At 35.6% G+C, this 26,370-nt stretch overlaps 1 protein-coding gene and 1 pseudogene across 5 annotated transcripts in view; one reads left to right on the top strand and one right to left on the bottom strand.

Moving 5' to 3' along the window:
- The window catches only part of M1AP (meiosis 1 associated protein), a 95,609-nt gene extending 69,286 nt beyond the window's left edge, over nucleotides 1-26,323 (bottom strand). For all 4 annotated transcript variants that reach the window (XM_081265223.1, XM_081265226.1, XM_081265225.1 and 1 more), the window contains exons 1-2: nucleotides 26,248-26,323; nucleotides 20,829-21,120 (exon numbers count right to left, since the gene is read on the bottom strand). In XM_081265223.1, coding sequence (XP_081121349.1) covers nucleotides 20,829-21,068 — 240 coding nt within the window. In that variant the 5' untranslated portion in view covers nucleotides 21,069-21,120; nucleotides 26,248-26,323. The remainder of the gene's footprint in view (nucleotides 1-20,828; nucleotides 21,121-26,247) is intronic.
- LOC308632392 (aldo-keto reductase family 1 member B10-like) lies at nucleotides 13,650-14,585 on the top strand (annotated as a pseudogene). Its single transcript has one exon. The product of its transcript is annotated as an aldo-keto reductase family 1 member B10-like (transcript).
- Nucleotides 26,324-26,370: the final 47 nt, after the last annotated feature.

Raw genomic sequence — 26,370 nt, 5'->3', positions numbered from 1 at the left:
ACACAAGCCCTCTTTTTTCATCTTCAGTTGATATACCTGAAAATTTTGGAGCAGGACTGAAGATCCAAGAGATTTTTACAATAGCTATAAAACCCAGGCAGGTAGTAGTGACATAGAAAAGCCATATAAATAAGACATTTTTCCAGTAGAAGAAATACCTCAGATTCCTTTTGTAGGCAAGATGAAATGTATAGTTATAGGAGATTTTAAAAGGACATAGAGGGAAGAAAAGAGTACCATAGAAGGTGTACTGAGTTCCATGAGGTATTCCGCTCCACCAGAAAGTTCAGTTGAACCCCCCCCCCCCCCACACACACAAACATACTTATTCTGGATCACATGATTTCAGTAGACATGAGTAAAGGTATCAGGTAAATACAAGATCAAGGAGAATGTGAAACAGAGGGCAATTTGGGGCAAGATAACAAAACAGAAGATAACAAAATAGAAGATAACAAAACAGAAGAAGATGGACTAAATAGCAAAGAGCAGTTCAGAAAGCAGAGTTTAAAAATTTACCTCAAAATTTACTCAATATATTTAATCAGCTGAATTTGAGAAAGAAAAAGGAAATAAGCCAAAAATTAATGTCATGGAAAGCTACACCGTTACAATAAATGCTGTTAATAAAAGTTTTGAGGGTGTTTTAGTTTATAACATTCTGATGCAGAAATATCTGCTTCTAAAATTATTTGCAGATTACAGAATACTTTTCCCAAATTTTATTTGTTTGAGTTGTAGATCCCCTTGTCACAGCTTGAGTTCAGGCTTTTCAGGAGTATGTTTATACACTGTATATTTCTTACTCTGACAATTTAAATTTTTTCACCTAAAAATAATTCTCTGAAAACATTGTTTCTTTATTGTACTATTGAAGCCAGATTTAAAGATAGATAGTTAGTGTAGTTAGGTAAATCGGGTCTAATATCAAGTAAGATAAAGAAAATGGAGACCATTATCAAGAATGGAGTCCAGGAAACCAGAACAACACCTGGGGAAATTGAAAAGTTACTGTCCCCAAGGCCTGGAACCCATCCTAAGGAACTGTTAAAGAAGCAGCTCCCAGCAAACAGGGAGGTGCTAATCAAACCACCCCAGGCCCTTCCTGCCCAGATTATTCCTCCCTGCCCCATGAGTCCCCCTATCTCCCACCTTTTGGCCTTCCCACCTGCACTCTATCACTGCAGGATAGAGAGAAACAAAGGACAGAAATGTGGGAAGACTAAAAGAAGACCTTAGATATAAAAGGGAAGACCTCCCCCTTCCACTGATTCTGCCTTTTGGGTCCCCTTCTTTCTCTGGGAAGAAGTCTTTTCTGCTGTCCTTTAATAAAGCCTTCCACTTTCCATTCTCCACTTGCTTCGCAGTGCTACTCTGGTGTTCTACTTCAGCATCTGGGGAAGCAAGAACTAGTCACCGGTAAACAGCGGTAACACTATGGTATATGATAATTCCCTGGCCCACTTTATCTTGCTGTTTGAAATAAAATTACATTTCTGCATTGAATAAAAATTGCAACAAAAATTGTTGTGTTCTATTCAACTAAAAGCCCTCAACTTTTGAAAGAAAAACCCCTAGTTTTAGTTTAATAATTAGCTATTATAGTTTTATAATATCACTGTTCGAAACATAATGCAGTAGAATCTGAATATTGTGGTGATTTGATATTCACCTTTATTCAATTTTTGAACAAATTCTTATTTTTAAAGAAGTGGACATTTATATTGTTTCCTTTTCTCCTTGAACTCATACTTCCATTATACTTCTCACAGAGTTTTATCATAATGTAATTTTATGCTTAGCAACCTGATTGTCTCACACTTCTATGCATCAAAAATATCTCTAAATAGCAAAATATCTAAATTCCCTATGATTATGCTCTAAAAGTAATCTAGATTGGGTCATTATTAGAATTATTGTTTATATGCAATTGAGCAAAACAATATACATATAACAATTTTGAGAAACAGTGGCATGAAGCATAAACTCTAATTGTAAATGCACTTTTAATAGGATGGACAATCTGAGTTCAATTAGTTCAAGTATCTGTGAATAAATAAACAAATTACTGAATAAATGACACAATATTCAGTATCAATTCTATTCCTATTTTCTATTATTGCAGCATTAAAAAAACTTGTTCTCATAAATTTAAGGTGGTATGTCAATCAGATTGTCAAATTCTTTTGAGTTATATGCCAAAAATCATACAGACAGCTACCAATAAAAATGTATTTTTAAAAAAATATTCTTTCAGCTGCTACTCAGTTTTGTCTCCTTTTTTGTTAAAAAACATGCCTGTAATCCCAGCTCATGGGATGTTGGGGCAGGAGAAATGCATGTTTGAGGCCAGCCTCACAACTAAGCAAAACCTGTCTTAAAAAACAAAACAAAACAAACAAACAAAGCTCAGAAAAAAACAAAAGAGGCAGGCATCAGGGATGTAGCTAAGTGGTAGAGTACCTCTGAGTTCAATCCCTGTACTGAAAACAAACAAACAAACAAAAAGAATTAGGAACCACCTGGTTGTGCAAATATTTTTTTTTTACCCAGTCATATAGCTGTTTGAGTTCAGTTGTAGGCATTGACTTGTTTATGTCTTGCTTTTTGCCTTAATATCCACCCCAACATAGCTCTCTTATACCCCATCCCTTCATCTCAATATTTAGTTTTAAATTTGATCAATATTCAGTTACTTCATTATGGTTGTATAAAAATTATTGGTATCTGAGTCATGTGATATAACTACTTTTGCTTTCCTATCCATTTTTTTCCTAGAGTTAACCTTTAAATTTGCATAATTTTCTACTGCCTTAAATCCTAAACTTTTCATCAGTTGTCTAAATCTCCTCTCAGTATATTAAGATACTGTAGCTATTTTGTCACCTTAGTTTTCTGAAGGCCTGTCTCCCAGGGTGGAGCCTTGTGGCTTGCTTTCTATCTGGAGTGTTTGTTCATGTGCTGTGCTGGGTGTACACTGCAAACAGGGATATGTGAGCCATCATCCTGGAGTTTCTTTTTGTGCTTTTGTATTGAAACTCGTCTTCTGGATCCTACATTGGTTTCTTTCTTGGTTTACTCCCTCTTTTTGGAGAATATATTCTTCAGAAGCTCTCAGGAGAGGGTTAATAGGAGGAAAAATATTTGAAAATATATTATGTTTACTGAACATATGATAATTGTATATATTTATGGGGTATACTGTGATATTGTAAACACATGTACATAATGTGTAATGATCAGAAAAACTGACATATCTATCACCTCAGACATTTGTCATTTCTTTTATTGGGAACATTCAAAACCCTCTTTATTATTTTGAAATATTCAGTTAATTGTTGTCAACCAAAGTTACCATATTGGGAAAAATTTGTTTTTAGACTTTTTATGTCAGAAAATGTCTTATATTTCACCTGCACATTTTTGGGCATGGGGTACCAGGGATTTAACTCAGGGCACTCAACCACTGAGCCACATCCCCTGCCCTTTTAATATTTTATTTAGAGACGGTGTCTCACTGAGTTGCTTAGTACCTTGCTTTTGCTGAGGCTGGCTTTGAACTCACAATCCTCCTGTCTCAGCATCCCTAGTGGCTGGAATTATAGGCGTGTGCCACATTTGATTAATAATTTAGTCAGATGAATAATTCCGCATTAGACAGAATTTTCCTTCAGAATTTTGAAAACCTTGCTCCACTGTCATCTAGCTTTCTAGGTTGCTTTTGAGAAGACCAAAGCATGGTTCCTTCCTTCTTTTCTTTCTCTTTCTGTCTTTCTTTCCTTCTCTCTTTCCCTACCTCTTCTCACCACCACTTTATTTTGTTTTGGTGTTGGTACTGGGGATGTGGGAATGGAACCCAGAGGTGCTCTACCATTGGGCTACATTCCCAGCCCTTCTTATTTTGAGACTAAATTGCTTAGGTTGATCCTCTTGCCTGAGTTTCTCAAGTAGCTGGGATTACAGGCACATGTCACCATGCCTGGCTCAAAGCCATGATAATGTTTATTCATTTGTAGAAGAACTAAGTCTTTCTCTCTTGAGTAAGATTTTAAATTTTGTTCTCAGTTTTCAGAAGTTTCATGAAATGTATCTTAGTGTTAATATATTTTCATCTACTGTTCTGGGCACCTGTGGTCTCCTTTAATCTAGAAACATGTTGAGTTCAAGGAAAATTTCTTTATCTCTTTGATGATTTCCTCTCTTGTATTTTCTCTTTCTATAACTCCTATTGTTTAGATGTTGGATACCCTGAACTAGTTTGCCAGTTTTCTTATGTATTTTTTCCTGTTATTTATAATTTTGCTCTTTTGGAGTTAGGCTAAACTTATCTATGAATATTAACCTTTCTATTGATTTTTTTTTTTGTACTGCAGATTGAATCCAGAGGCACCATTGAGCTACATCCCCAGCCCTTTTTTAAATTTTGAGACCAGGTCATGCTAAGTTACTTAGGGCCTCAATAAGTTGCTTAGGCTGGATTCAAACTTGCAATCTTCCTGCCTCAGCCTCATGAATTAATAGGATTATAGGTGTGTGCCACTGTGTCCAGCTTCTTATTGAGTTTTCAATTTCAATTATTAAAATTTAAATTTTCAAGAGTTCTTTTTTGTTCACGGACTTTTAAAAAAAGCATCCTCTATCCTGGTATATCTTTTTCTCTAACTATGAGGATATCAATGGTAGTTTCTCTGTTTGTTTGTATCTTCTTGCATAGTCTGTTTTCTCCAAGTTTTATTTTTTCATTTCTTTTGGTTTTGGTATCTTCCATGGTTTAAATGTCCTCACCAAAACTCATGCTGAAAGTTAGCTCCCACTGTGAGGCATAAAGAATCGGGACCAGAAGTGACCTTTAAGAGGTGATTGGGTCATGAGGGGAAAGCCATTCATGGATTCATGTCTGAGTACATTATTCAGGGAGTGGGTTGGTAATTACAAGAGTAAGTCTGTCATAAAGGCCAGTAGGGGCATCGTTGTGAGTACCTTCGCCATGTGATGCTTTGCACCATCTCTTGGCTCTAAAAAGTCCCACTGCCAAGAAGGCTCATATCAGATGCAATCCCTAGACCTTGAACTTCCTAGTCACCAGAACTGTAAGAAATAAATTTCTTTCCCTTATAAATACCCAGTCTCAGGTATTGAGTTATAGAAATAGAAAATGGACTAAGATTATGTCTATATTTCATGTTAGTTTCCTAAATTGTGTGTTGATCCTTGCTGTATCTGCTTTATTTGCAAATTGGGCACTAAAAAAATTGTGGTGAAGCCCTATATACTTGGTAGGGCTTGCTGACTAGGTTTAGCTATAGGTGATTAGCCTGAGCCGTTCTGTTGCAGTCTCTGATCTCAGTATCTGCATTTCTTTCTTGGTCAGCAAAAGCCATTCATGGAAGGAATAGGCTTCATTACCAGCATTTTGGAAACTAAGTGAATGAAAGGGACTGTGTGCTGTTGGGAGAGTTTTTAGCATTCAATATGAGACATTCACTTAATTTCCCTATTTAGATAAGTTATTCTCATCTTTAATTGTGCTTGGTGTTCCCTAGGTAAAGTCCTTCTATAGAAATGAAACCTTCAGTTTTCTGTTGGAGAAAGGATGGTTCAGTTGTTTCACTTTTGGAGTAGAGGAGAAATCGAAAGACCAAATGTTCAACTATCTCTCAACTTTTAACTCTATTGCCATTCTTACCATCAGAGGTACTTGGTTTTTTTTTTTCATTTCTGGATATTTTTAAGAACTTGGTAATTTCCTCCTTGGCTTTCCCAATATTGGCTTAAGATTTATTTAATATTCTTGAAACTTCCTTGTCAATTATCATATGCCCATCTTTATTATAGCTTCCAAAACGTTGTTGTGTTTTTTTCCTTCTATTACTTTTATCTGTCTTTTTCTGTTTTTACTGGTGGCAGAGATTTTTAGTTGTCTCTTGATATCTGTCCTCATCTTTTAGGTAGCGGAACTGAAGTTTTAGGTGGATGACTATTTGAATTAGTGGCTATACTTCCCAGTCTCTCATATAGCTGGGTGTTTTAATGTGTTTATGTTCTGGCCAATTGGATGCAAGCAAAAGTGATGGCTGCAACTTTTGGTTGAATGATGTCTTTAAAGGGAGAGGGACAGCATTTGCTCTCCTTTCCCCCCGCCCCCCCCCTCCGCTTCTGGATGGAAGACAGATTGAGGAATTTAGGTAGTACAGCCAACCTGGATCATGGGACAGTAGCTGTGTGGCAGATGGTAGTTAAATGGTGAAGAAACTAAGTTAGGGATATGATTTTCTATTGATTGCTGAGTTACCATACCAGCCCTAGATTGCCTAAAATTAAGAAGTGAATTTCTATCCTATTTAAGCCATGTTAATTTTAAGGCTTCTGTTACTCTCATTTGAATATAATCTTAACTGATTCAATGTCATTTAAAAAGTTCCTCTCTTTTTAAAAATTTCTCTCTTTTTGATAGTGTTCTGGAAGCAACTATAGTATGTTTCTACTGACAATGTTGACAACAATCAAAAGGCTATATTTTTTTCTTCATTTAAATTTTCTAATAACATTTTTAAAAATCAAATACTAAATGTATTTTTATCTTCAGAATTAAAACAAAAAGGTTGTTTTCTGCATTTTTCCTTTTCTCTCTTCCTCTCTCTCTCTGTTGGGAATTGAATGAAGGGCCTCACACATGGTAGAAATGTGTGAGTAGTAGTAGCATTACTACTGAGCTATAGCTCAGTTTTTCTATAATTTTTAAAAATTTTTAAAATAGAATAGCTTTTACAGAATGTATCTATCAGAAGGATATGATAACCTTCAGAAAAAAAGATGTAATCTTCTAGTCATCTTTTCTACTTAAGTCAGCAAGGTATTGTCTATTTAAATACTGAATGCAGTAGTTTTGGCAGTATTGGTATTGAGCTCTTCTTTCTGACAGTAATCAGATAATATGTTTAGTCACCATTTGAGGGTACTCCTGAGGGTACTCCTGGTTCATATAAGTAAAGTTAAATGCCCAAGGTAGAAGAGAATATTTCCTATTTGCTTTCACATGAGGAAATTGTGTGCCCAGTTTATCTAAAAAAACCGCATCTTTGAGATACAAGTTCAATAGAAAGTAGGCTAAAATACAGATATGCTTTGTGCCCCTTTGAAAATGGAATCTGATCTCTCAGGAACTCACTTTTAATTACTTTGATTCTGGAAGTGATTTTAAAATGAAGGCTTTGCAGAAACATTAATTGCCTAGGATTTGAAGAGCTCCTATAGTTTGGCCCCCACACAATTTCTATATATCACAAGATGATAGATTAATCAAAGCTACAGAAAGCCCTATGTTGGGAGCTGCCACAAAGAAGTGAGCATGAACCCTTAGCCTTGAGCGACGGAGATGTTTCTGCTACCTGTGGAAACAGGTGGATCTCACCACCTCAGCAGAGGAATGATGCTTTGGGAGTGGGCGTCACCCAATGAGACTGGGCTAAACCCCCCTGAAACCCAATCCCTTGCCTCATTTGGGTTGAACTTAATGTCTTTCTCCCAATAGAGGATTTTCAGGTGGCCTGCTCTTTCCTTCCAATGGACCCTTAAGATTGAGAACCGTCACTGATTCCTGCAAGCAAAAGGTATTTCTGTGTGTTGCATGCTTCTTTTGCTGCTTTCTTAAATTATTAGTGCAGCTAGCTCTTGTGAACCCAGCATAGGTCACCAACCCGATTAGTTGGTGTTAGTCCTATATTGTTTTTCTCTCATGAATTATCTAGGAAACATTCTAACAGTAATCATACAAATTGTTCAGAATTGAATTCCAAATCTAAAACATGAAACTACCTGGGCCAGGGAACCAATAGGAACTCTTAGGTAAAGAAAGACTGAATGGTAGGAAAATGAGTCTGGTGTTCCCAAGTTACAGTTCTGCAGCTGCCTGAAATATACAATCTGGATGTGAGGCATAATTAAAGGAGATGATACAGCCAGTTCAATCCCATAACTTTCCTCTGTGTCTCCACCTCACTTCTCTGGATGGGACTGTAGGGTTTTCACTGTAGAGGATTCAAACATGCTCTAGGGAGTTCCTGAGTGAAAATGTGGGTCCTTTGGATCACTTTACAGCTTGTTCTCTTTTCAGTGAATTATATATTGAAACTGGTGATGAGATTGTTGACAGTTATTATTAATATACCACAAACTCAGGGTTGAATAAGCTCAAATTAATATTGGGGTGTTGTTTCCATGTAAGCACAGTAATTAAGTATGGAGCTCCTTAGCTGGGACCAATAGTAACCTATCTCAAAGAGAAAGCTATCCTGGTATTTATATGACATCCAGGACCTCAAATTGGTCTTATTCTTATTTAGGCACATGCTTTCAGGCAGTGTATATGGAAATTCACTCTGATTTCATCAGATGTTTTCTCAAAGCTCTTGGTTTAGAGAGTGTCTGAAGGTGGGATGTCAGTACTGGGGATTGAATCCAGGGCCTTATGCATCCTAGGCAAGCAGGCAGAGTGCCACTGAGCTATATCCCCAGACCTTTTATTTTTATTTTGAGATCTTGCTAAGTTGCCCAGGCTGACCTTGAACTTATTATCCTCCTGTTTCAGCCTCCCAAGTAGCTGGGATTACAAGTGTGCAACACCGCATCCACTTTCCATGCCTAGATTCTATTACCAGTAAATGCAGATGGTTAGGCAGAATATTTTGAAGAAAGCAACACAAATTTTATGGTGTGGAGTGAATCTTAACTATCTCACTACACAGTGGTGATAGGCAAGTACTGACATGAGGTCAAGAGCATTCTCAAGGTGGTATCTCTGTAGGACTTAATTCCTAGAAATGTAGTTGAAAGGGTGTGCTCATGAAATCAAGGGTTGTTCTTAAATACCATGACATCCATATCTTCGCTGGAGACATCAGTCACAAAGGTATAAGCTGGAGTTAGTCCAGTATAAGCCAGGATTGAGGTAAAACTGAGGAGGGTTTCAGAAACTATAAAGCTGTGGCCCCCTCTAGTGGGTTATAAGAAAGTCAATATAGAGAAATAAGGAATAAACAATTGATAATGCTAGGTAAACTCCAAGAATCAGTAGACCTGGAAGACTCCAATATGGCTAATATTCATTGGACATCATATACATGCCTTGACTGGAAAAATTCAAGAGTTCTATTTCTTCTTCTTTTTTCTTTTCTACCTTTTTTTTTATTTATTTATTTATTTATTTATTTATTTATTTATTTGCAGTACTGGGGATAGAACCCAGGGACATTTCATCCCTTAGTTACATCCCCAGCCCTTTTTATTCATTTTGAGACATGGTCACATGAAGTTGTCCATGTTGGCCTCAAACTTGCCATCTTCCTGCCTTATGAGGCCTCCTAAGTGGCTTGGATTACAGGCATGTATCACCTTTCCCAACTAAGAATTTTATTTCTATTAATTCTATTTCTGGGCTTTCACACATGAACTTTGAAAGATTATCCTATAGATAATTTGCTCTAGGTAGTTCAGGACAACTCACAAATATTTCATTGGAGGTTAGACTCAGCCATAAAGAATAATGAAATTATGTCATTTGCTGGTAAATGAATGGAACTGGAAAATATCATGCTAAGTGAAATAAGCCAGACTCAGAAAGTCAAGGGCCAAATGTTTTCTCTCACATGTTGAAGCTAGAGAGAAAAAATGAATAAAGAGGAATCTCATGAAAATATAACAGAGACCAGTTGAATAGACAAAGGGGGAATATGAGGTAGGGGGAAAAGGAGGGGAGGGACAGGGTATGTGTTGGGGAATGAAATTGGCCAAATTGTGCTTTGTGCACATATGAATATATTACAATGAACTCCACTTTTACATATGATAATGCATCAATTTAAAATTCCATTTAAAAAATGGAAGGGTCTCAGGTGCAGTGATGCATGCCTGTAATTCCAGGACTTGGGAGACTGAGGCAGGAGGATCTCAAACTCACGGTCAGCCTTGGCAACTTAGTGAGAACCTGTCTCAAAATAAAGAGTAAAAAGGGATTGGGGGTGTCGCTTGGTGGTAGAGCATCCTATGTTCAATCTCTAGTACCACACACACACACACAAAATAAATAGATAAAATAAAATAAATTGAAGGGAGACCAGTAGAGTAGAGGAAAAAGATAATGGGGGAGGGAGGAGGGTAAAGGGAGGTATTTAGGAATAATATTGATAAAATTATGTTATGTGCATGTACAAATGCGTCACAACAAATCCCACTGTTATGTATAATTATTAAACACCAATAAAACATCAAAAATCAGAATACAGTTAAGAAAGGGGATTAAATTTTTTTTATGAAAAAGTAAAATCTTACATACATAAATTCATATTTTATCAGCATAAATTTGTTTTTAATATTTAATTTTTATTTATTTATTTTGAATACATATATTCACAGGGTTCAAACTTTGAAAGGCTATGTAGAAAAAAAATTACTTTTCCACTCTTATTCTTTAGCTAACCAATAACTTTCTGGAGATAATAAACATCACCAGAATCTGGGATTCTTTCCAGAGAAAGAAATATAAAATATTCAATCTTATCAATATTTTCCTAAATAGAAGGGACTACAATACTTTTCTGAGCCTTGATTTTGTTAATTACTGTATTTAGGTAATCATTTCATAAAAATGAGACTAAGTTGCTAAGGCTGGTCTAAAACTTGTGATTTTCCTGCCTCAGCCTCACAAGTTGCTAGCATTACAGGCATGCACCACTGTGCTTTATTTTTGGACTTTAAATTGTATATTCCATTGCTCTGTCTTTTCATTCCCCAGGATCATACTGTTTGGATATGTTCTTAATATCTGGTAGAAATAGTCCCTGGATAGTCTTATTTTTTGTGTGTTTTTAATGTAAGTTTCATTATCAGGATGTCTGGTTATCCTGTTGGAAATTGCATCACATTTATAGGTCATGAATAACTCTCTGAGTTTTCCTAAGAACACTGTTCTTCCTTACTATCATTTTTGCAAAATTAAAAGAACTGGAAAGATATTTACAGTAAGGGTATTCTTCCAAAACCCTGCTTTGAAGGGAAATGAATAATCTTGGTCAGAATTATTTATATTAAGGACATAGTGGATATAAAAGGAAGTCTAATATTTTAATTATGAATCATTTGCCATGATTCCTTATAAGATGTTCAGAAGGATTTGATTATATTCAAAAATTAAATATGAAGTGATATATTGAAGTGTTCATTCTGGATAAGATTTCCTCCATGTGTATTTTGAGCTCCCTCTGTAGATAGAAAATGTCAGATATAGATCAGTGACAATGGATTTGAGGTCATGTTTTTCTTAAAGATTGGATTGTTCTATACAAAAGGTGACACCATTGTTCCTGTAATTTTCTTGAACTTTTAACTCTTGCTGAACTTATTATTCAATTTTTCCTGAATTATCAGAAAATAATATGCTTCCTGGTTAAAAACTTATGTGTGATTTGTTTTCAGGCTGGATTACAGGCAATTGAAAGGTTTTGCCTTGTAGGCCTCATGGGGTGACAATGGGAGAGAATCTGCCCTCTCCGCACTACATTTAGTGCACCACCAATGTATTGCTATCTGTGAAGGGGGTTGCAGACAAGGACTCAAGTCTGACAGAGCATGTTCTTAGAATAGTTGCAATCCTGATTCTGGTGCCTTCATTCTTAGGTCTCTTTAACTGAGCTCTTGGGCTAGGTCCTCTTCAATGGCGTTTGCCAAGATATCTTTATGGGGGAAGGAGAAAGAAAACTTGAAGACACTTTTCCCTGCTCTCAATACTGAGTACTTTTCTACTCCCAGTCTTTCCTACTTGCTGTCCCAAACTCCTGAGAAAACTGTCAGAAAACTGCCTGAGTTTTTTGTTCAAGTTTCCCTCCACAGTGAGATGACTCCCATATCAATGCTGGTCCATTTGACCTTCAGCCAATGCACAGTTCCATCAGGGCAAATGGAACAGCAGAGTTGGCACTTTTCCTAGTTTAGACTCTTGCTTATACTATCACAGTAAGTGATTAAAGGCTTAACCCTCTCATTTTTGATTTGTTGATTTACTGTGATATCTGGCAGCTCAGCTCTCTTTCCTAGCTTAGCTAAGCTCCTGACAAGAATAAAGCTGTCTGCCTTTCTTTATGGAGTGACAAAGGAATCAAAGGATTCAACAAGGGCTATATTTACTGGGGAGTTCCGGGGAACAAACAGCTACTTGTGTAGAAAAAATAGTCCCTTTGTTTGGGACATGGTCCTATCTCCCAACATCCTCCTATGTAATACCTTCCATTTGCCCTTCTAGATCACTCTCTACTTTCCTCTACCTTGTTTGGTGCCTCAGGAAGCAAATCTATAGAGACTGATTCAATGAACTCCCTCACACTCCTGCTTCAAGTAGGGTATAGCCAATGGCATCAGGATTAGATCTAGATATGAGAGGAGAGTGAGATCAGGGTATTTATTCCCCTACATATCCTCCCCACCAGATTATCATGAGATTGTTGTATCCCTCTACTGAATGTGACAAAGATTCTTTGCTTGTCCAAACTTAAATCAGGTTGTTAAGATTTTTTTTCTAGGCCCTCTGTGTACTTCCTTGTACAGGTCTATTTTCGGAAAGAACACTCTCCCTTAATATCTGGTCACTCTCATTATCTGATCAACATCTGGTCACTCTCATTATCTGCTGCTGGGCATGGAGGCACACATATGTAATCCCAGCAGCTTGGGAACTGAGGCAGGAGGATCTTGTGTTCAAAGTTAGCATAAGCAATTTAGCAAGTCCTCAAGCAACTTAGTGAGACCCTGTGTTTAAATAAAATATTTTTTAAAAGGGCTGGGGAGTGGCTCAGTAGTTAAGTGCCCCTGGGTTTAATCCTCAATACCAAAAAAAAAAAAAGTCAGTTACTATCTCCTTGGTGATGTCTAGTGACCTTGTCCTGTCTTTAGCAAGAATTCTGTTAGGTTGGCGTTACCAGAATCCCCCTTACCTCTGATGTTTCCTCTTAGTAGTTTTTTATCCACTGACCCCATCCATGCTCCTTGGTTATAAATTTCCTCTTGCCTATACTATATTCAAAACCAAGTCCAAATTCTCTTCCTCACTGCAAAATCCCATTGTCAAGGTTCTTATACATACTGCAATGGTCCTGAATAAAGTATTATTCCATGAGTTAACAAGAGTCAGTAAGTTGTTGTTGTTGTTTTTAACAAAAGTCAAAGATCCTGCCAGGCAGTCTTCTTTGGACAGCTCTCTCTTCTTCAGTCCTAGAAGTGGTCTAGCTATTGTACTATTCTTATTGTCTCTTCCATTGACTCTGTAAATATTCTCTTTCCATTATTCGATTTGAATTTGCCATCTGTTTCTTGCTGGCAACTTGACTGACTTAGCTCCTTACATTAGTATTCCATTTTAAAAAGGAAAACAAGAGCTAAAATCATCTTAAAATATAAGCTTAAAGATAACTCAGTGGATTAAAAAATACCTTTGAATGAATATATATATATATATATATATATATATATATATATATATATATATAACAAATACATATATAGTCAGGTACCACATGTAGTAAATGATGGTGGTGGTCTGTTAAGATTATAATGGAGGACATTAGACATCTATCTGCTCTCTCAGAACCATTTCTGCACCAATCATGGCCATCTTTGTGGAGCTCAGCACCAAAGCCAAAATGCCCATTTTAGTTCTAGGCACCTGGAAGTCTCCCCCAGGCAAAGTCAAAGAAGCCTTGATGGTGGCCATTGATGCAAGATATTGCCACATAGATGGTGCCTATGTCTATAATAATGAGAATGAGGTGGGAGAAGCCTTCCAGAAGAAGATACAAGAGAAGGTGGTGAAGTGGGAGGACCTCTTTATTGTGAGCAAGTTGTGGTGCACCTTCTTTGAAAGGACACTTGTGAAGGAAGCCTGTTGGAAGAGCCTCAAAAATCTGAAACTAGACTATATAGATGTCTGTCTTATTCATTGGCCCCAGGGATTTCAGTGTGGGAAAGACTTATTACCCAAAAGATGATAAAGGCAACAACCTCATTAGTAAAGTAACATCTTTGGATGTCTGGGAGGTCATGGAGAAGCTGGTGGATGAGGGATTGGTGAAAGCCCTTGGTGTCTCCAACTTCAACCATTTCCAAATTGAAAGGATCTTGAATAAGCCTTGAATATAAACCAGTGACCAATCAGGTCAAGTGTCACCCATACCTCACCTAGGAGAAATGGATCTAGTACTGCCACTCCAAGGGCATCACTGTCACAACCTACAGTCCCTTGGGCTTTCCAGATATACTTGGGCCAAACCAGAGGACCCTTCACTACTGGAGGACCCCAAGATTAGGAGATTGTTGCAAGACATAAAAAATCATCCACCCACATTCTGATTCAGTTCCAGATCTAGAGGAATGTGGTGGTGATCCCCAAGTCTGTGACACCAGTATACACTGTCAAGAATTTTCAGGTCTTTGACTTTACATTGAGTGATGAGGAGATGGAGACCATATTCAGCTTCAATAGGAACTGGAGGGTCTGTATCCTGGCTGACCAGGCTCATTTGGTAGAATACACCAATTACTGAACCTGAATCTCCTGATGACACACCTGGTAGATACTTTCTCTTCACTGAAGTGGAACTTGATCTCTCTGAGGCCTGTTTTAGCCAAGTTTATGTGTCTGACCTTGTCAGATACAGAAAATGTTTTTTAAAAAATTTTATTGGTGCATTATAATGGTATATAATGGGATTTGTTATGCCCTAATTGTACATGCATGCAACATTAGTTGCTCAATCTCCTTCTAGAAGCTTCCTTTCTTTCCTCTTTTCCTTCCCTCCAGCTAAGGTTTTATTTAGATCCATATGTTGAACCAGGGGAAGACTTATCACTGGGAAGTGTGACTCAGATGAGCAATTTCTTCCACTTATTTTATCTGAACAAATGTTTATTAAACAATAGGATCTCTGCTAACATTGAATATGCAAAAATAAAAAGAATTTTAAAAAAGATTATAATGGAGCTGAAAATTCCTGTCACCTAATGAAGTCACAGCCATTGCACCATAAGAATCACCCACATGTGTAGTAATGCTGGTGTAAACAAATTTGCATCACTGCTAGTCACATAAAAGTACAGCAATACAATTATATACAGAACATGTTACTTGATAGTGATAATAACATACTATGTTACTACTTTATATATTTACCTTAGTTATTTTAGAGTGTACTTCTACTTATAAAAAAATTTACTGTAAAACAGCATGCCAATATTACAGCCTTATACATCTTGTATCTCTTGACTGCATAAAGAGACCATGTTGAGTGATGGACCTCCACCATGTAGGTTTGTGTAAATGTATTTCTATCATGTTCCCCTAATGACACATTCATCAGCACATATCCCTGTTTTTAAGTGATGCACAACTATTATTAGGTTATAAGTGAAAGATATGAAGAAACATTTAGCTGATGCCTCCTGTGCAGTGAGAATTCCAAATTACCTGCTTAATGTTATTAACATATTAGCGAGTGGTAATTTCTATGAATTATGTGTCTGAAAATGACCAATAAGTGTTTGGTATGTTTGTATATTTGTAACAAGAAGATTAGTGGTTACTGTAGAGAGAATTTCTTAGAAGCAAAACTGCCAGTGGAAAGGATCTGAAGATTAAACTCTCCTATCTGAGGATCAAGCTCTCATCATTTAACTCAAGGTTTTGGTATATCTTCAAAAGGGCATTTTGGTAGTTTTTTTAAAAATAAACACACATTTTTTGACATTTCCGTCCTTAAAAAGTAGCACAAAATTCTTGGGATTTTCTAAATAGACCATTATGTCATCTGCATATAGGGATATTTTATTTCTTCCCTTCCAAACTGTATGCCTTTTATTTCCTTTTCTTACCTTATTTCAATGCCTATGACTTCCGGTGCTATGCTGAGTATGGATGGTTAGAACTGACTTCTTTGTCATGTTCCTAGTCTTAGAGGGAAAGCATTCATCACTTCAATTAAATAGGAAGTTAGCTATAAGTTTTACATGAATGGGTAGGTATTGAATTTTGTCCAATGCTTGTTCTGCTTCAATTGATATAATCGTCTAATTTTATTCTTTAATTTTTAAATATAGATTATTCTGACAGGTTTTCAAACATTAAACCAATTTACATCCTTTAAACAAACCCCATGTGGTCATGGTGTATTTTTTAAAATATATTGGTGAATTCTATTAACATTCTGTTAAGCTTATCTCATGTATATGCATGAAGGATATTGGTCTTCAGTTTTCTTTTTTTTTTTTTTGTACTGTCTTTGTCTGTTTTTGGTATGGATAACTACCTTAAAAGATGAGTTGTGAATTGTTGCCTTCTCTTGTATTTTCTGAAAGAGATTGTGTAGAAACAGTGTTAAATCTTCTTTAAGTGCTTGGTAGAATTCCCCAAACCATCTGGAGATTTCTTTTTCAAAAGTTTTAAAATCATGAGTTTAATTTCCTTAATAGTTATAGGGCTGTTTAAATGATCTATTTCATACTGGGTGAATGTGATAGTTTGTACTTTTCAAGAAACTGGTCCATTTCATCTAAATTATTAGATTTATGCATGTACAGCTGTTTGTAGCATTCTTTTTATTACCATTTGAATGTCTACTGGGTCTACAATGATAACCTCATTTCATTTCTGATATAGGTGTAATTTATATTATATTTTTTCTATTTCCCTTGTCAGATATCCTGTCAAGTGGATATGAAAGTCCTGGCTTTCCGCTAAGCCTCCTCTGACTGTCCAGCAGGGAAGGAGAGGTGCTTTATCACAATTCTGCAAGAGTGAACTCCCCACTTGGTCTTTACTGATAGCTGTTGAACTGTGTGTGTGTGTGTGTGTGTGTGTGTGTGTGTGTGTGTGTGTGTTTTCCTATGATGAATTGGTTGGAGTAGGGTGGTCTTTTGGCTAGAATAAGTAGGCTTTCTTTGGAGGGTGGTATTGTTTGGTCTGCATTCGAGTTTCTACGTGAAGATGTTTCTCAGGACCTGGTCCAGGTTTTATGAGGCAAAAGAAACTCAGCAAACTGTTTGCCGTGTCGTCTCTCAGATCTTGTGGTTCCTATTTAGTGCAACTTTTCCCTTTTTTTTGGTGATACTGGGGACTCATCCCAGGATATCATGCTTACTAGGCAAGTACTCTACCACCTAGCTACATCTTGTGCCTTCTTTTAAACTTTCATTTTGAGACAGAGTCTAGCTAATTTGCCCAGACTGGACTTGAATTTGCCTTCCTTCTGCCTCAGCCTTCCATCTCGTCCTCTTAAGTAGCTGGAATTACACGTTTGTGTTATCACATCTGGCTCTTATCCTTTCAGAGTCTTATGTTTGCATTATATTTACTGCCCAGGGATTTACTTAGAAAAATAAATAAGAAATCTATTTAACCAATTTTGTCCCATTAACTCAAATGTGAAACACCCATAAAACTTAACTATATTTTCTGTCTATATGATAATAATATAATATAAATCAGTATAATAAAATATTATATATATTAATATATTAATTATATAATATATGGCAACATACTAATTATGTATAATATATACATGTAAATAAATATATAATCATATACATTAATAAATATATACATTATATTATACATAATCATACTATATTAATTCTAATGTTTTATTATATATAATATGTAATACATAATAATATAATAATACAAATAGATTATGATTTCTAATCTATTATAATACACCTGTGTACATTTCTTTAAAATATTCACAGAATTAAAAACTTGGGGTCTAATGGGTTAATCTTTTCTGGAATTGGAAGTACCACCTTAGATTTTGAAAGATATTTGTTGGGTATAGAACTCTAGATTGACAGTATTTTCACTACTTTAAAGATGTTATTCTACTATCATTTATCTATCTATCTATCTATCTATCTATCTATTTATTTTGCAATATTGGGGATTGAATCCAGAAGTATTCTACTGCTGCCTATATATATATCTCTAGCCCTTTTTATTTTTTTAAGACAGTTTTGCTAACTTGCCCAGGCTAGTCTCAAACTTGCCATCCTTCTGCCTCAGCCCTCCTGTATCACTGGGATTACAGGCACATGCCACGATACCCAGCTCTATTGTCTCCTTATTTAAATTGGTTCCATTAAGAAATCTTTTCTTGGCTAATCCAGGTCTGGGAATAAACATATAAGAACATGGGACAATCTTATCCTTCTAGAAAGCAAAAATGCTATAAAACACTATTAGGGTCTGGTTTAAAAACAAAATAAAAACAAAAACAAAAACAAAAGAACCAAACAGCATCCAATGTGAAAATGTGAAGGAAATGTGGCTTCCCCTGGCCAAAGAGGGAACAGTTTGAGCATCAACAAGAACAATTATTGTAAAGGATTAAAAAATTATGTTGAAAAAAAGAAAACTTTTCTTGCAGTTAACTTTGTTTTACTCTATGTGATAATTAACACCTTATTTCTCTCATTGAAAGTAGAAATATAACCTTTCTGTTGTTTTTTTAAAGAAAAAAAACAATATACATTGCTTATGCTTCTTGGGTTACAGCATTATAAAAGTATAATTTTTGTATTTTTCTGGTTCCTTTTAAGATTTTCTCCTTAACACAAGGTTATTATTATTATTTTTTATGATGTGGCTTTGTGCAGTTTCCTTTATTTTCTGTGCCTGGCATTTGCTGAGTTTCTTGGATCTGTGGTTTAAGTTTTTATCAGAATTGGAGAAATTTTGGCCATTATTCAAATATTGTTCTAGTCCTCTGCACCTCTCTTTTAGGAACTCTAATTATATGTGTATTAGACTCTTAAAGTGGTCCCAGAACTCACTGATGCACTATTTAATTTTAAAAGTAAGTATTCTTTTCTTTCTGTGTTTCATTTTGAATAATTTCTATTATGTCTTTAAGTTCACTAGCTTTTTCTTTTGCAATGTCTTATCTGCCATTAACCCTATCATTATTTTCCATTCCAGAAGCTGTAGTTTTCACCTCTAAAAGTATGTCATGCAGTGTCTTGGAAGCTATTTTCATATAAATCACGTTTTGGTTATCTTAGGCAAGAGGGTAAATCTTATCCCTGTTATTCTGTCTAGGGTGGAACAGTATGGGTGGAAATGTGGAGGAAGTGATAGTATGTTATTTTTGATACCAGGACATAAAAGGTATCCTAGCTTCCTCTTTACTATACCCCTCCCCTCCCCCTTTCTTTCCCCCCCTGTGATGCTGGAGATTGAAACCCAGGGCCTTGTGCATGTGAGTCAAGCATTCTATCAACTGAGCTATATTCCCAGTCCTATCCCTTTCTTGAATCAGTTGCTCTAGGAGAAGCCAGCTGCCACAGAATGAAGATGTTCAAATAGTTCTATGGAAAGATCCAACTGGTAAGGAAATAGGAACTTCTGCCAATAGCCATATTAATATTCCATCTTGGACCTGGATCCCCCAGCCTCAGCCAAGCCTCTGTATGACTAAAACCCAGGCTGACACCTTGATTACAACCAAGGAACTCCTAGCCTGAACCACCTTTTAGCTGCTTATGAATGCTTAACTCACAATAACCATGAGATAATGTTTATTGCTTTAAGCCATTGTTTTGGTATAATTTATTTCATAGAAATACACAACGAATAGAGGAACCAAATTTTATTCAAGTTGTAAAACACATTGGTCGAATCCCTTAATTAATTTTATTCATTCCCCATCCCCAACTTAGCCTAAATAACAATGCACAGACAAAATCACTAGACTTGGCACTTGGAGCATTTATACTCAAAATGTTCCCTATGTGATTCATTTCGAAAAGCCCTAGCTTCTATGAGCCTAAGACACACCAAAGCAATAAGGATATGTTATATTTTTTAATACTGTAACCCAAGAAGCACAAAGCAATGTATATTGTTTTCCTTTCTTTAAAAAACCAACAGAAACATTACCTTTCTACTTTCAATAAGAGAAATAAGGCATTAATTAAAATGAGTTGATTCTAATCAGATATTACACTAATAATGTAGCAACAGATTTATGAAATTCCTCCCTTAGGAATCTTGAAGAATAGAATTTATGTCCCTTTGATAAATATATTAGCAGCAAGGCTGCTTCAAGAAAGAAGATGCATAGAACCTCTAGATCATAGAACCTCTTTCTCACCCCGGTGATTCTGAACTTTTTATATAAGGAAAAAAAGGAAAAGTTGAATTTTGTTTAAGAATAGATAGTTGCTTGTGGGGGTGCTTTGTAAAACATTATCCATGGTTTAGCCAATGCTTTTTAAAACTCTATTGGGAGTTTTATCCAAAGGGAATTAAGAGTTTTGCCTGAGTAGAACATAAAGAAAGTATTTTTATGTTTTTGTATAGTTAGTTAGGGTTTTCTGAAAAATAAAACTGGCCGCTGGGGTAAAGGACAAGTCTGTGAAGTTAAAGGGTGATTGAATAGACCCTTTAGCCTCAGAGACCTCTAAAGAGATTTAGAGACTTATTTCCTTATACATTCAGATTTCAAAGTGGGTGAAAGAAGTCAGTTGTTTATATTCAAAGTACAGTAAAGGTCAAGGTTTTTCTCCTTCTCTCAAGAGTGGAGTGGGGCAATGTGTAGCTTACTTCAACCTTAAACGTTAATAATTTGGAGAATTCTATGCAGGAGAAGCCCCCCATGTAGGCAAGATAAGAGACTAATAGTGCCACTGGAGGGCTACTGGATAAGGGAAAAAGTGTGGCTTTTACTATTAAAAACTATGGTCTCTGTTTCAAAAACCTCATATTTGCTTTCAGGATAAAATAAATAAATACTCACCACAAAAGGAAGGATGCACTCATGTTGATTTTGTACCATGTATAAACTAAAGAGAGACATTCGACTGGGGCCCATCAAGCTGCAGGCTAAAGAAAAAAAGTTCTGCAGAGCCTCACACAGGTTGGAGCAGATGTCAGCCCAGGTTGGTAAACCAATGTGCACAATGAGAAGTTGAGGAGGTTGTTGGTTAGTCTGTGTGGCTGTAGAGGGCCCTTTACCAACAGCTCGCCCATGATGCATGGCAGCCAAACCAGGGGTAGAAGTGTAGCCACTATCTGGATATTCTGTATACCTATAAGGAAGGAAAGAAAAAACAACTAGCTTTCATAATGTTGAATTGGGTGCTCTGTTAAAACAAAGAATACTAGCTGAGAGGACTAAGTCCAGAAGGAGTCAAATTGGGTACTAAAGCTTTTCTAGGCTATCCTGTATTAATAGTACCCAAGGGATCTAGATGTTTAACTAATGTAAGCATGAGATGCTTAGAGTTGTTGAGTGGTAACAATATAGAAGTTATATACAATCTAACTTTAGTTTCAGAAAAAGCTATTGGCACTCATAAACTTTTTTTTTCTTTATTAGTAGTTATTATATTGTATAGTAATTGGCTTGTATGACTGTCTCTCCCTTTATAATTTTCCCAAGGAAAACTTTGTCATGTTGACTTCATTCATTAGTACTGTATGTGTTTAGTACATAGTAATACTTAAAAATAAAAGTATAACCACATTTATTCCTCTTTTGGGTTTCTCTTGGGTTGTTCCTAACTCCTATAAGGTAAAATTTAAATTCTCTTCAAGACCCTTCATGACTTGATTATCGACCTCACTGGAAGCTGTTTTTCACCTCAAGGTTTTCATTGAAATAAGATCAAATGTAACTTTGCTCTTGGGCATTTGTTCATGCTATTTGCTCTGCTTCCAACAACCTTGCTTTCCTTTTTTACTAGCTATTTACCCTAATCTTCAGACCTCAGATGAGGAAACAAGAACAAATGAGAACAAGGAACCAATATCAGGAATAAGAAGGGTTATCATTACAAATGTTCAAACATGAAAAGGGGTAAAGGAGGATAGAATTAATAGCTTTATGCCAATAAATATTATAAATGAACACATTCTTAGAAAAACACCAAATAAAAATGAAATTTTAAAACCTAAATTGTCTATAACTATTAAATAAATTTAATTGATAATCAAATATTGTCCTACAAATTAAGCCAAAAGTCAGATGATTTTATGGATGAGCTCCATCAAACTCCCAAAGATCAACAATTTCAATTTTAAACAAATTCTTTCGAGAATAGAAGTGGGAACTTCTCAATTAATCTTAGGAGGTTAGCATAATCTTTTGATACTGAAACCAGATAAAGATATTATAAAAAAAGTAAGATAATTTCACCCTAATATGTAAGCATCCTAAACAAAAAAAAAAAAAAGAAAATTAAACTAGCAATGTATAAAAATAACACATCATGACCAAGGTGAGTTTATCTCAAAAGCATATCAATCACCGTAATTCATCACATTAAAAGAATAAGTGAGGAAAATGATATGATCATCTCAATAAATGCAGAAAAAGTCTTTCCTGAAACATAATGTTCATGCAAGAAAAAGATTCAAAAAGATTCATTCATCATGGTATATTCACGTTATGAAACAAATGAACTACAGTTATATGCAACAACGCTGAAGACTCTAAAAAACATAATACTGAATAAAAAGAAGACAATAACTAGGAATAGATGACAAGAATAATCTAATAAAATGTTTATAAAAACCTAGAGCAAACACCATTCTTTCTCTTTCTTTGGTACGAGGAGTAAACCCCAGGCTTCACATGTTATACCCCCAGTCACAAACTCATTCTTAACAGTAATAGGTTGACAGCTTTCCCTATAAGACAAAGAGCCTACTACCATCACTTCTATTCAACACTGTAGTGAAGGTGGCAATAAAACAAAACAAATAAATAAAAGGTACTACAATGAAAGAAAATTTCATTGTTTGCAGATGATATGATTGTGTACAGAAAATCTAAAAGAATCCATAATTTCCCAAATTTTCGTCATTCTTTTTAAAATTTTAGTCTTAGATATCTGTTATTTTTTAAATATTAATTTACATGACATCTTTAAAAAATCATTGTTAATTTTTGGCTAATGTATAGAATTATAATTCATTTTTACATATTGACTTTGCATTTAACAACATTGCTGCTCTCATACTAATTATAATAATTTATCCATAGATCTTTTTGGATTTTTTGTTCACATCACATAGTGTGTGAAAAATGATATGCATCAGGTTACATTAACAAAGTCAGATATTGGCAACATAAAGATTATACTAGACTTGTTCACAATTACTGCAAACTATAAGCAACACAAATGTCAATCTACATTATGATGGTTATATCATGGTATATTCACATTATGAAACAAATGAACTACAGTTATATGCAACAATGCTGAGGACTCTAAAAAACATAATATTGAATAAAAAGAAGACAAATAATTTGTACACATAGCATGAGTCTACCTACGTAAATTTTACAAATAATAAAAATTAATTAGCCTGCCTAGGGATCATACATAGTGGTAAAACCATAAATAAAAGCAAGGAAACTATTGTCACAAAAACTAGGATGGTGATTCTCTCTAGAAAGGAAGGAGGACATTATGACTAGAAGGGACAAAGGGATGTTCAGGGTTTTTTTTTTAGTAATGTTCTATTTCTTGATCTTTATTGTGACTAATTATTAAACTATATGTACATGTTCTATGACACTTTTTTCTATTCCTTGTTTATCAATAAAAATACTTCAAAAAGAACATTAGGACAATCATAAAAGAAACATAAAAAAAGGTAGATAAAAGATTAAAATCGTCCGCTGCTCTGGGAACTAAAATGTGTGTGTGAGTGTGTGTGTGGGTATATATATATATATATATATATATATATATATATATATATATATATAATTTTAGCTCAACAATGCAAGGAAAATTAAAGTTTCTTTAAGAGAAAGATTATTATGATAATTTTCAGAAACATTTTGGTATTTAGATGATCTGAGAATGCACCAATGTGTCTGTTTCTTGAAATGAATCTGTGAAGTAGTTTTCTTTATATTTCTTTCTTAGGCTTATGGAAGTCAGCATTCATTCAACTTTTTTTTTGGTGTATGTGGTGGTGCTAGGGATTGAACCCAGGTCCTTGTAGTATGCTAGGCAAGCACTCTAACAACTGAGCTATATCCTTAGCCTCAATTTCTTTCTTTTTTTTTTTATTGAGTTCTAATTATGTTCTGGCTACAGTTGAAAAAAGTAAATGAATGAATATGCTAATCTGTTGAAAGTATTCTTGAACCAGAAATCCAAATCAATGTGTAATATATTTACTAAGAAAACATATGCTATAACTTATAAGTATCTCTTCACTTTATTTTTAAATTAAGTTCATGAGACCAATTTCTATATAGAATGCTGAACTTGAGACTGACAGGTTCACACAAATATAAACACAGACGTCTTATTTAACTGTCCATCTTCCTTCACATCTGAAAACACTGTCATTTTAGGTATAGTTAGTCCTCAGTTTAAATAATTCCAGTATACAGACTTCAGTTACCATAGTGTAGACAATTAACATTAGTCCTCTATCAACACAGTTCAAATTTCAGTTGCTAAGGAATATTAATTATGAGTAATTATATAAAGTAAAAGTTGCATCTAGCTCTTTAGTCTACAAATTATTTTGTAAGTAAAAGATGCACATAATGATCAGTGATCAATTATGTTACTTCTTTTAAAATTTCTTGGTCAATTGTCACTGCATATTTGCTATTCAGTTTATGCACAGTGGGTAATGTGTTACTTCCTTGTCTCCTTGTGACAAGCCCACATAACATTGTATAAAAATCAATAACTGAAAGTGGATATTGGCCAACAAAAATAAAAGTGAAGCAAAGAAACAAAAGTGGCAATGTTGAAAGTGAAATCCAAATAGAACATAAATGGAATTACAGAAAAAAATAGCTGAATGTGTGAATGTTGACACTGCCACCTTTTCATAGACTCTAGGTATGCAGTGAGAGGAACTTAATGAAAGTGAACTTATCAACATAAATGAGGAAAGTGGTTGTGAAGAAAAGAATGAAAGTGCCATGGGCAAGAAAAGAACTTCATTATTAAAGGAACTCTCAGGGGTATTTTACAAAATGGAAAGCACAAAGGATAAAATATTGGAACTGATCCAAACTTGGGAGTATAACACTGCCAAGGCATAGAAAAGATATGTGCTCTATCCTAAGTTATATAATGAGAAGCAAGCAAGCAAAGCACTGTTCAAACTATTGAGAAGTTTTTTGTTTTGTTTAAAAAAACACTTTAGTTCTTAGTGTTTGTTTTACAGTATGCAAAAATAAATATTAGTTTTACAGTATGCAAAAATATACTTAGTAATGAGAGGTTTCAGTGTTTTGACGTTGTTTTCGAGGGTTAAGGAACAAATGTACTTTTCCCCATGATTAAGATCTCTTTGCGGTTGCAGCTTGCAGTCATTTTTAGATGCCACACTAATGTGCAATTGGAGGACTGTCTTTAAATGTGGTAAGGGTATCCTTAAACATGATCATATACTGCATCTGGGCAGGATCTGACTTTATTGCTGACTGTATACTTCTTACTTTTGCCAAGAACACCCTCGGAATGGTTTAACCTGGAACTATGCCTGAACCAAAAGTCAAGTTACTCCACTAATAAAAACCCTTCAGTGATTTCCAGCTACACTTGGAACAAAATCCTTACCTTGGCCCTAGAGTTGTACTTGTGTCTTTTGCCCACTCTCCAGAACATTAAACGGCCTCTACCTTTTGTTTGTTTGTTTGTTTTTTTGTAGCCCTTAGGACACTTTACACGGAATAAATGATTCAATGGTTCTTCCTCCCACAGGGTTCCATTAAAACTTTCATGGGGCTGGGGATTTAGCTCAGTTGTTGAGCGCTGATCTAGCATGCGCGGGGCCCTGTGTTCCATTCCAGCAAAAAAATTCTGGGCCTTAGTTAGGCACTTTTCTCTTCACGTTCCCCTTCCTCCATTAAAAAAAAAAAATCGATTTTAGTGGACCCTAAAAACGTCAAGTCTTCCCCTATTATGAGAAAAAAAATCAAAACGTTTTCTTTGACTTTAAGGATTCATTGTTTTCTTCTGACCAAAGACATTAAAAATTTCTCAAGGCCCCACAGGCCTGCAGTTTCTGCCTGAGGGAGCTTCAGTCTTCAGCTCTGTCAGGACTGCGCTGGGAACACCTGCCAGAGGGCGGGTCTGAGCTCCGCCCTAGCCCAGTCTTCCCTCCAAGAGGTTCTAGATTCCTTCTCCCGCCCAGAGGCGCACGCAGATAAAGCCGGGCCCCATTACCTGGCCGTCGGGATCTCAAGCAAAGGCACTTGGCCTCGGGCGCCCCCTTCAGCCTGTAGCAGGGCGGGGACGAGGCCTGGTCTGAAAGGGCGGAAGCTGTGAGGGGCGGAGCAGGACCTGGGC

The sequence above is a fragment of the Spermophilus citellus genome (genome assembly GCF_964194105.1).
Source record: "Spermophilus citellus genome assembly, chromosome: 13".
NCBI lineage: Eukaryota > Metazoa > Chordata > Mammalia > Rodentia > Sciuridae > Spermophilus > Spermophilus citellus.
The sequence above is the reverse complement of the archived record's forward strand: the minus strand, read 5'-3'. Positions and strand labels throughout refer to the sequence as shown.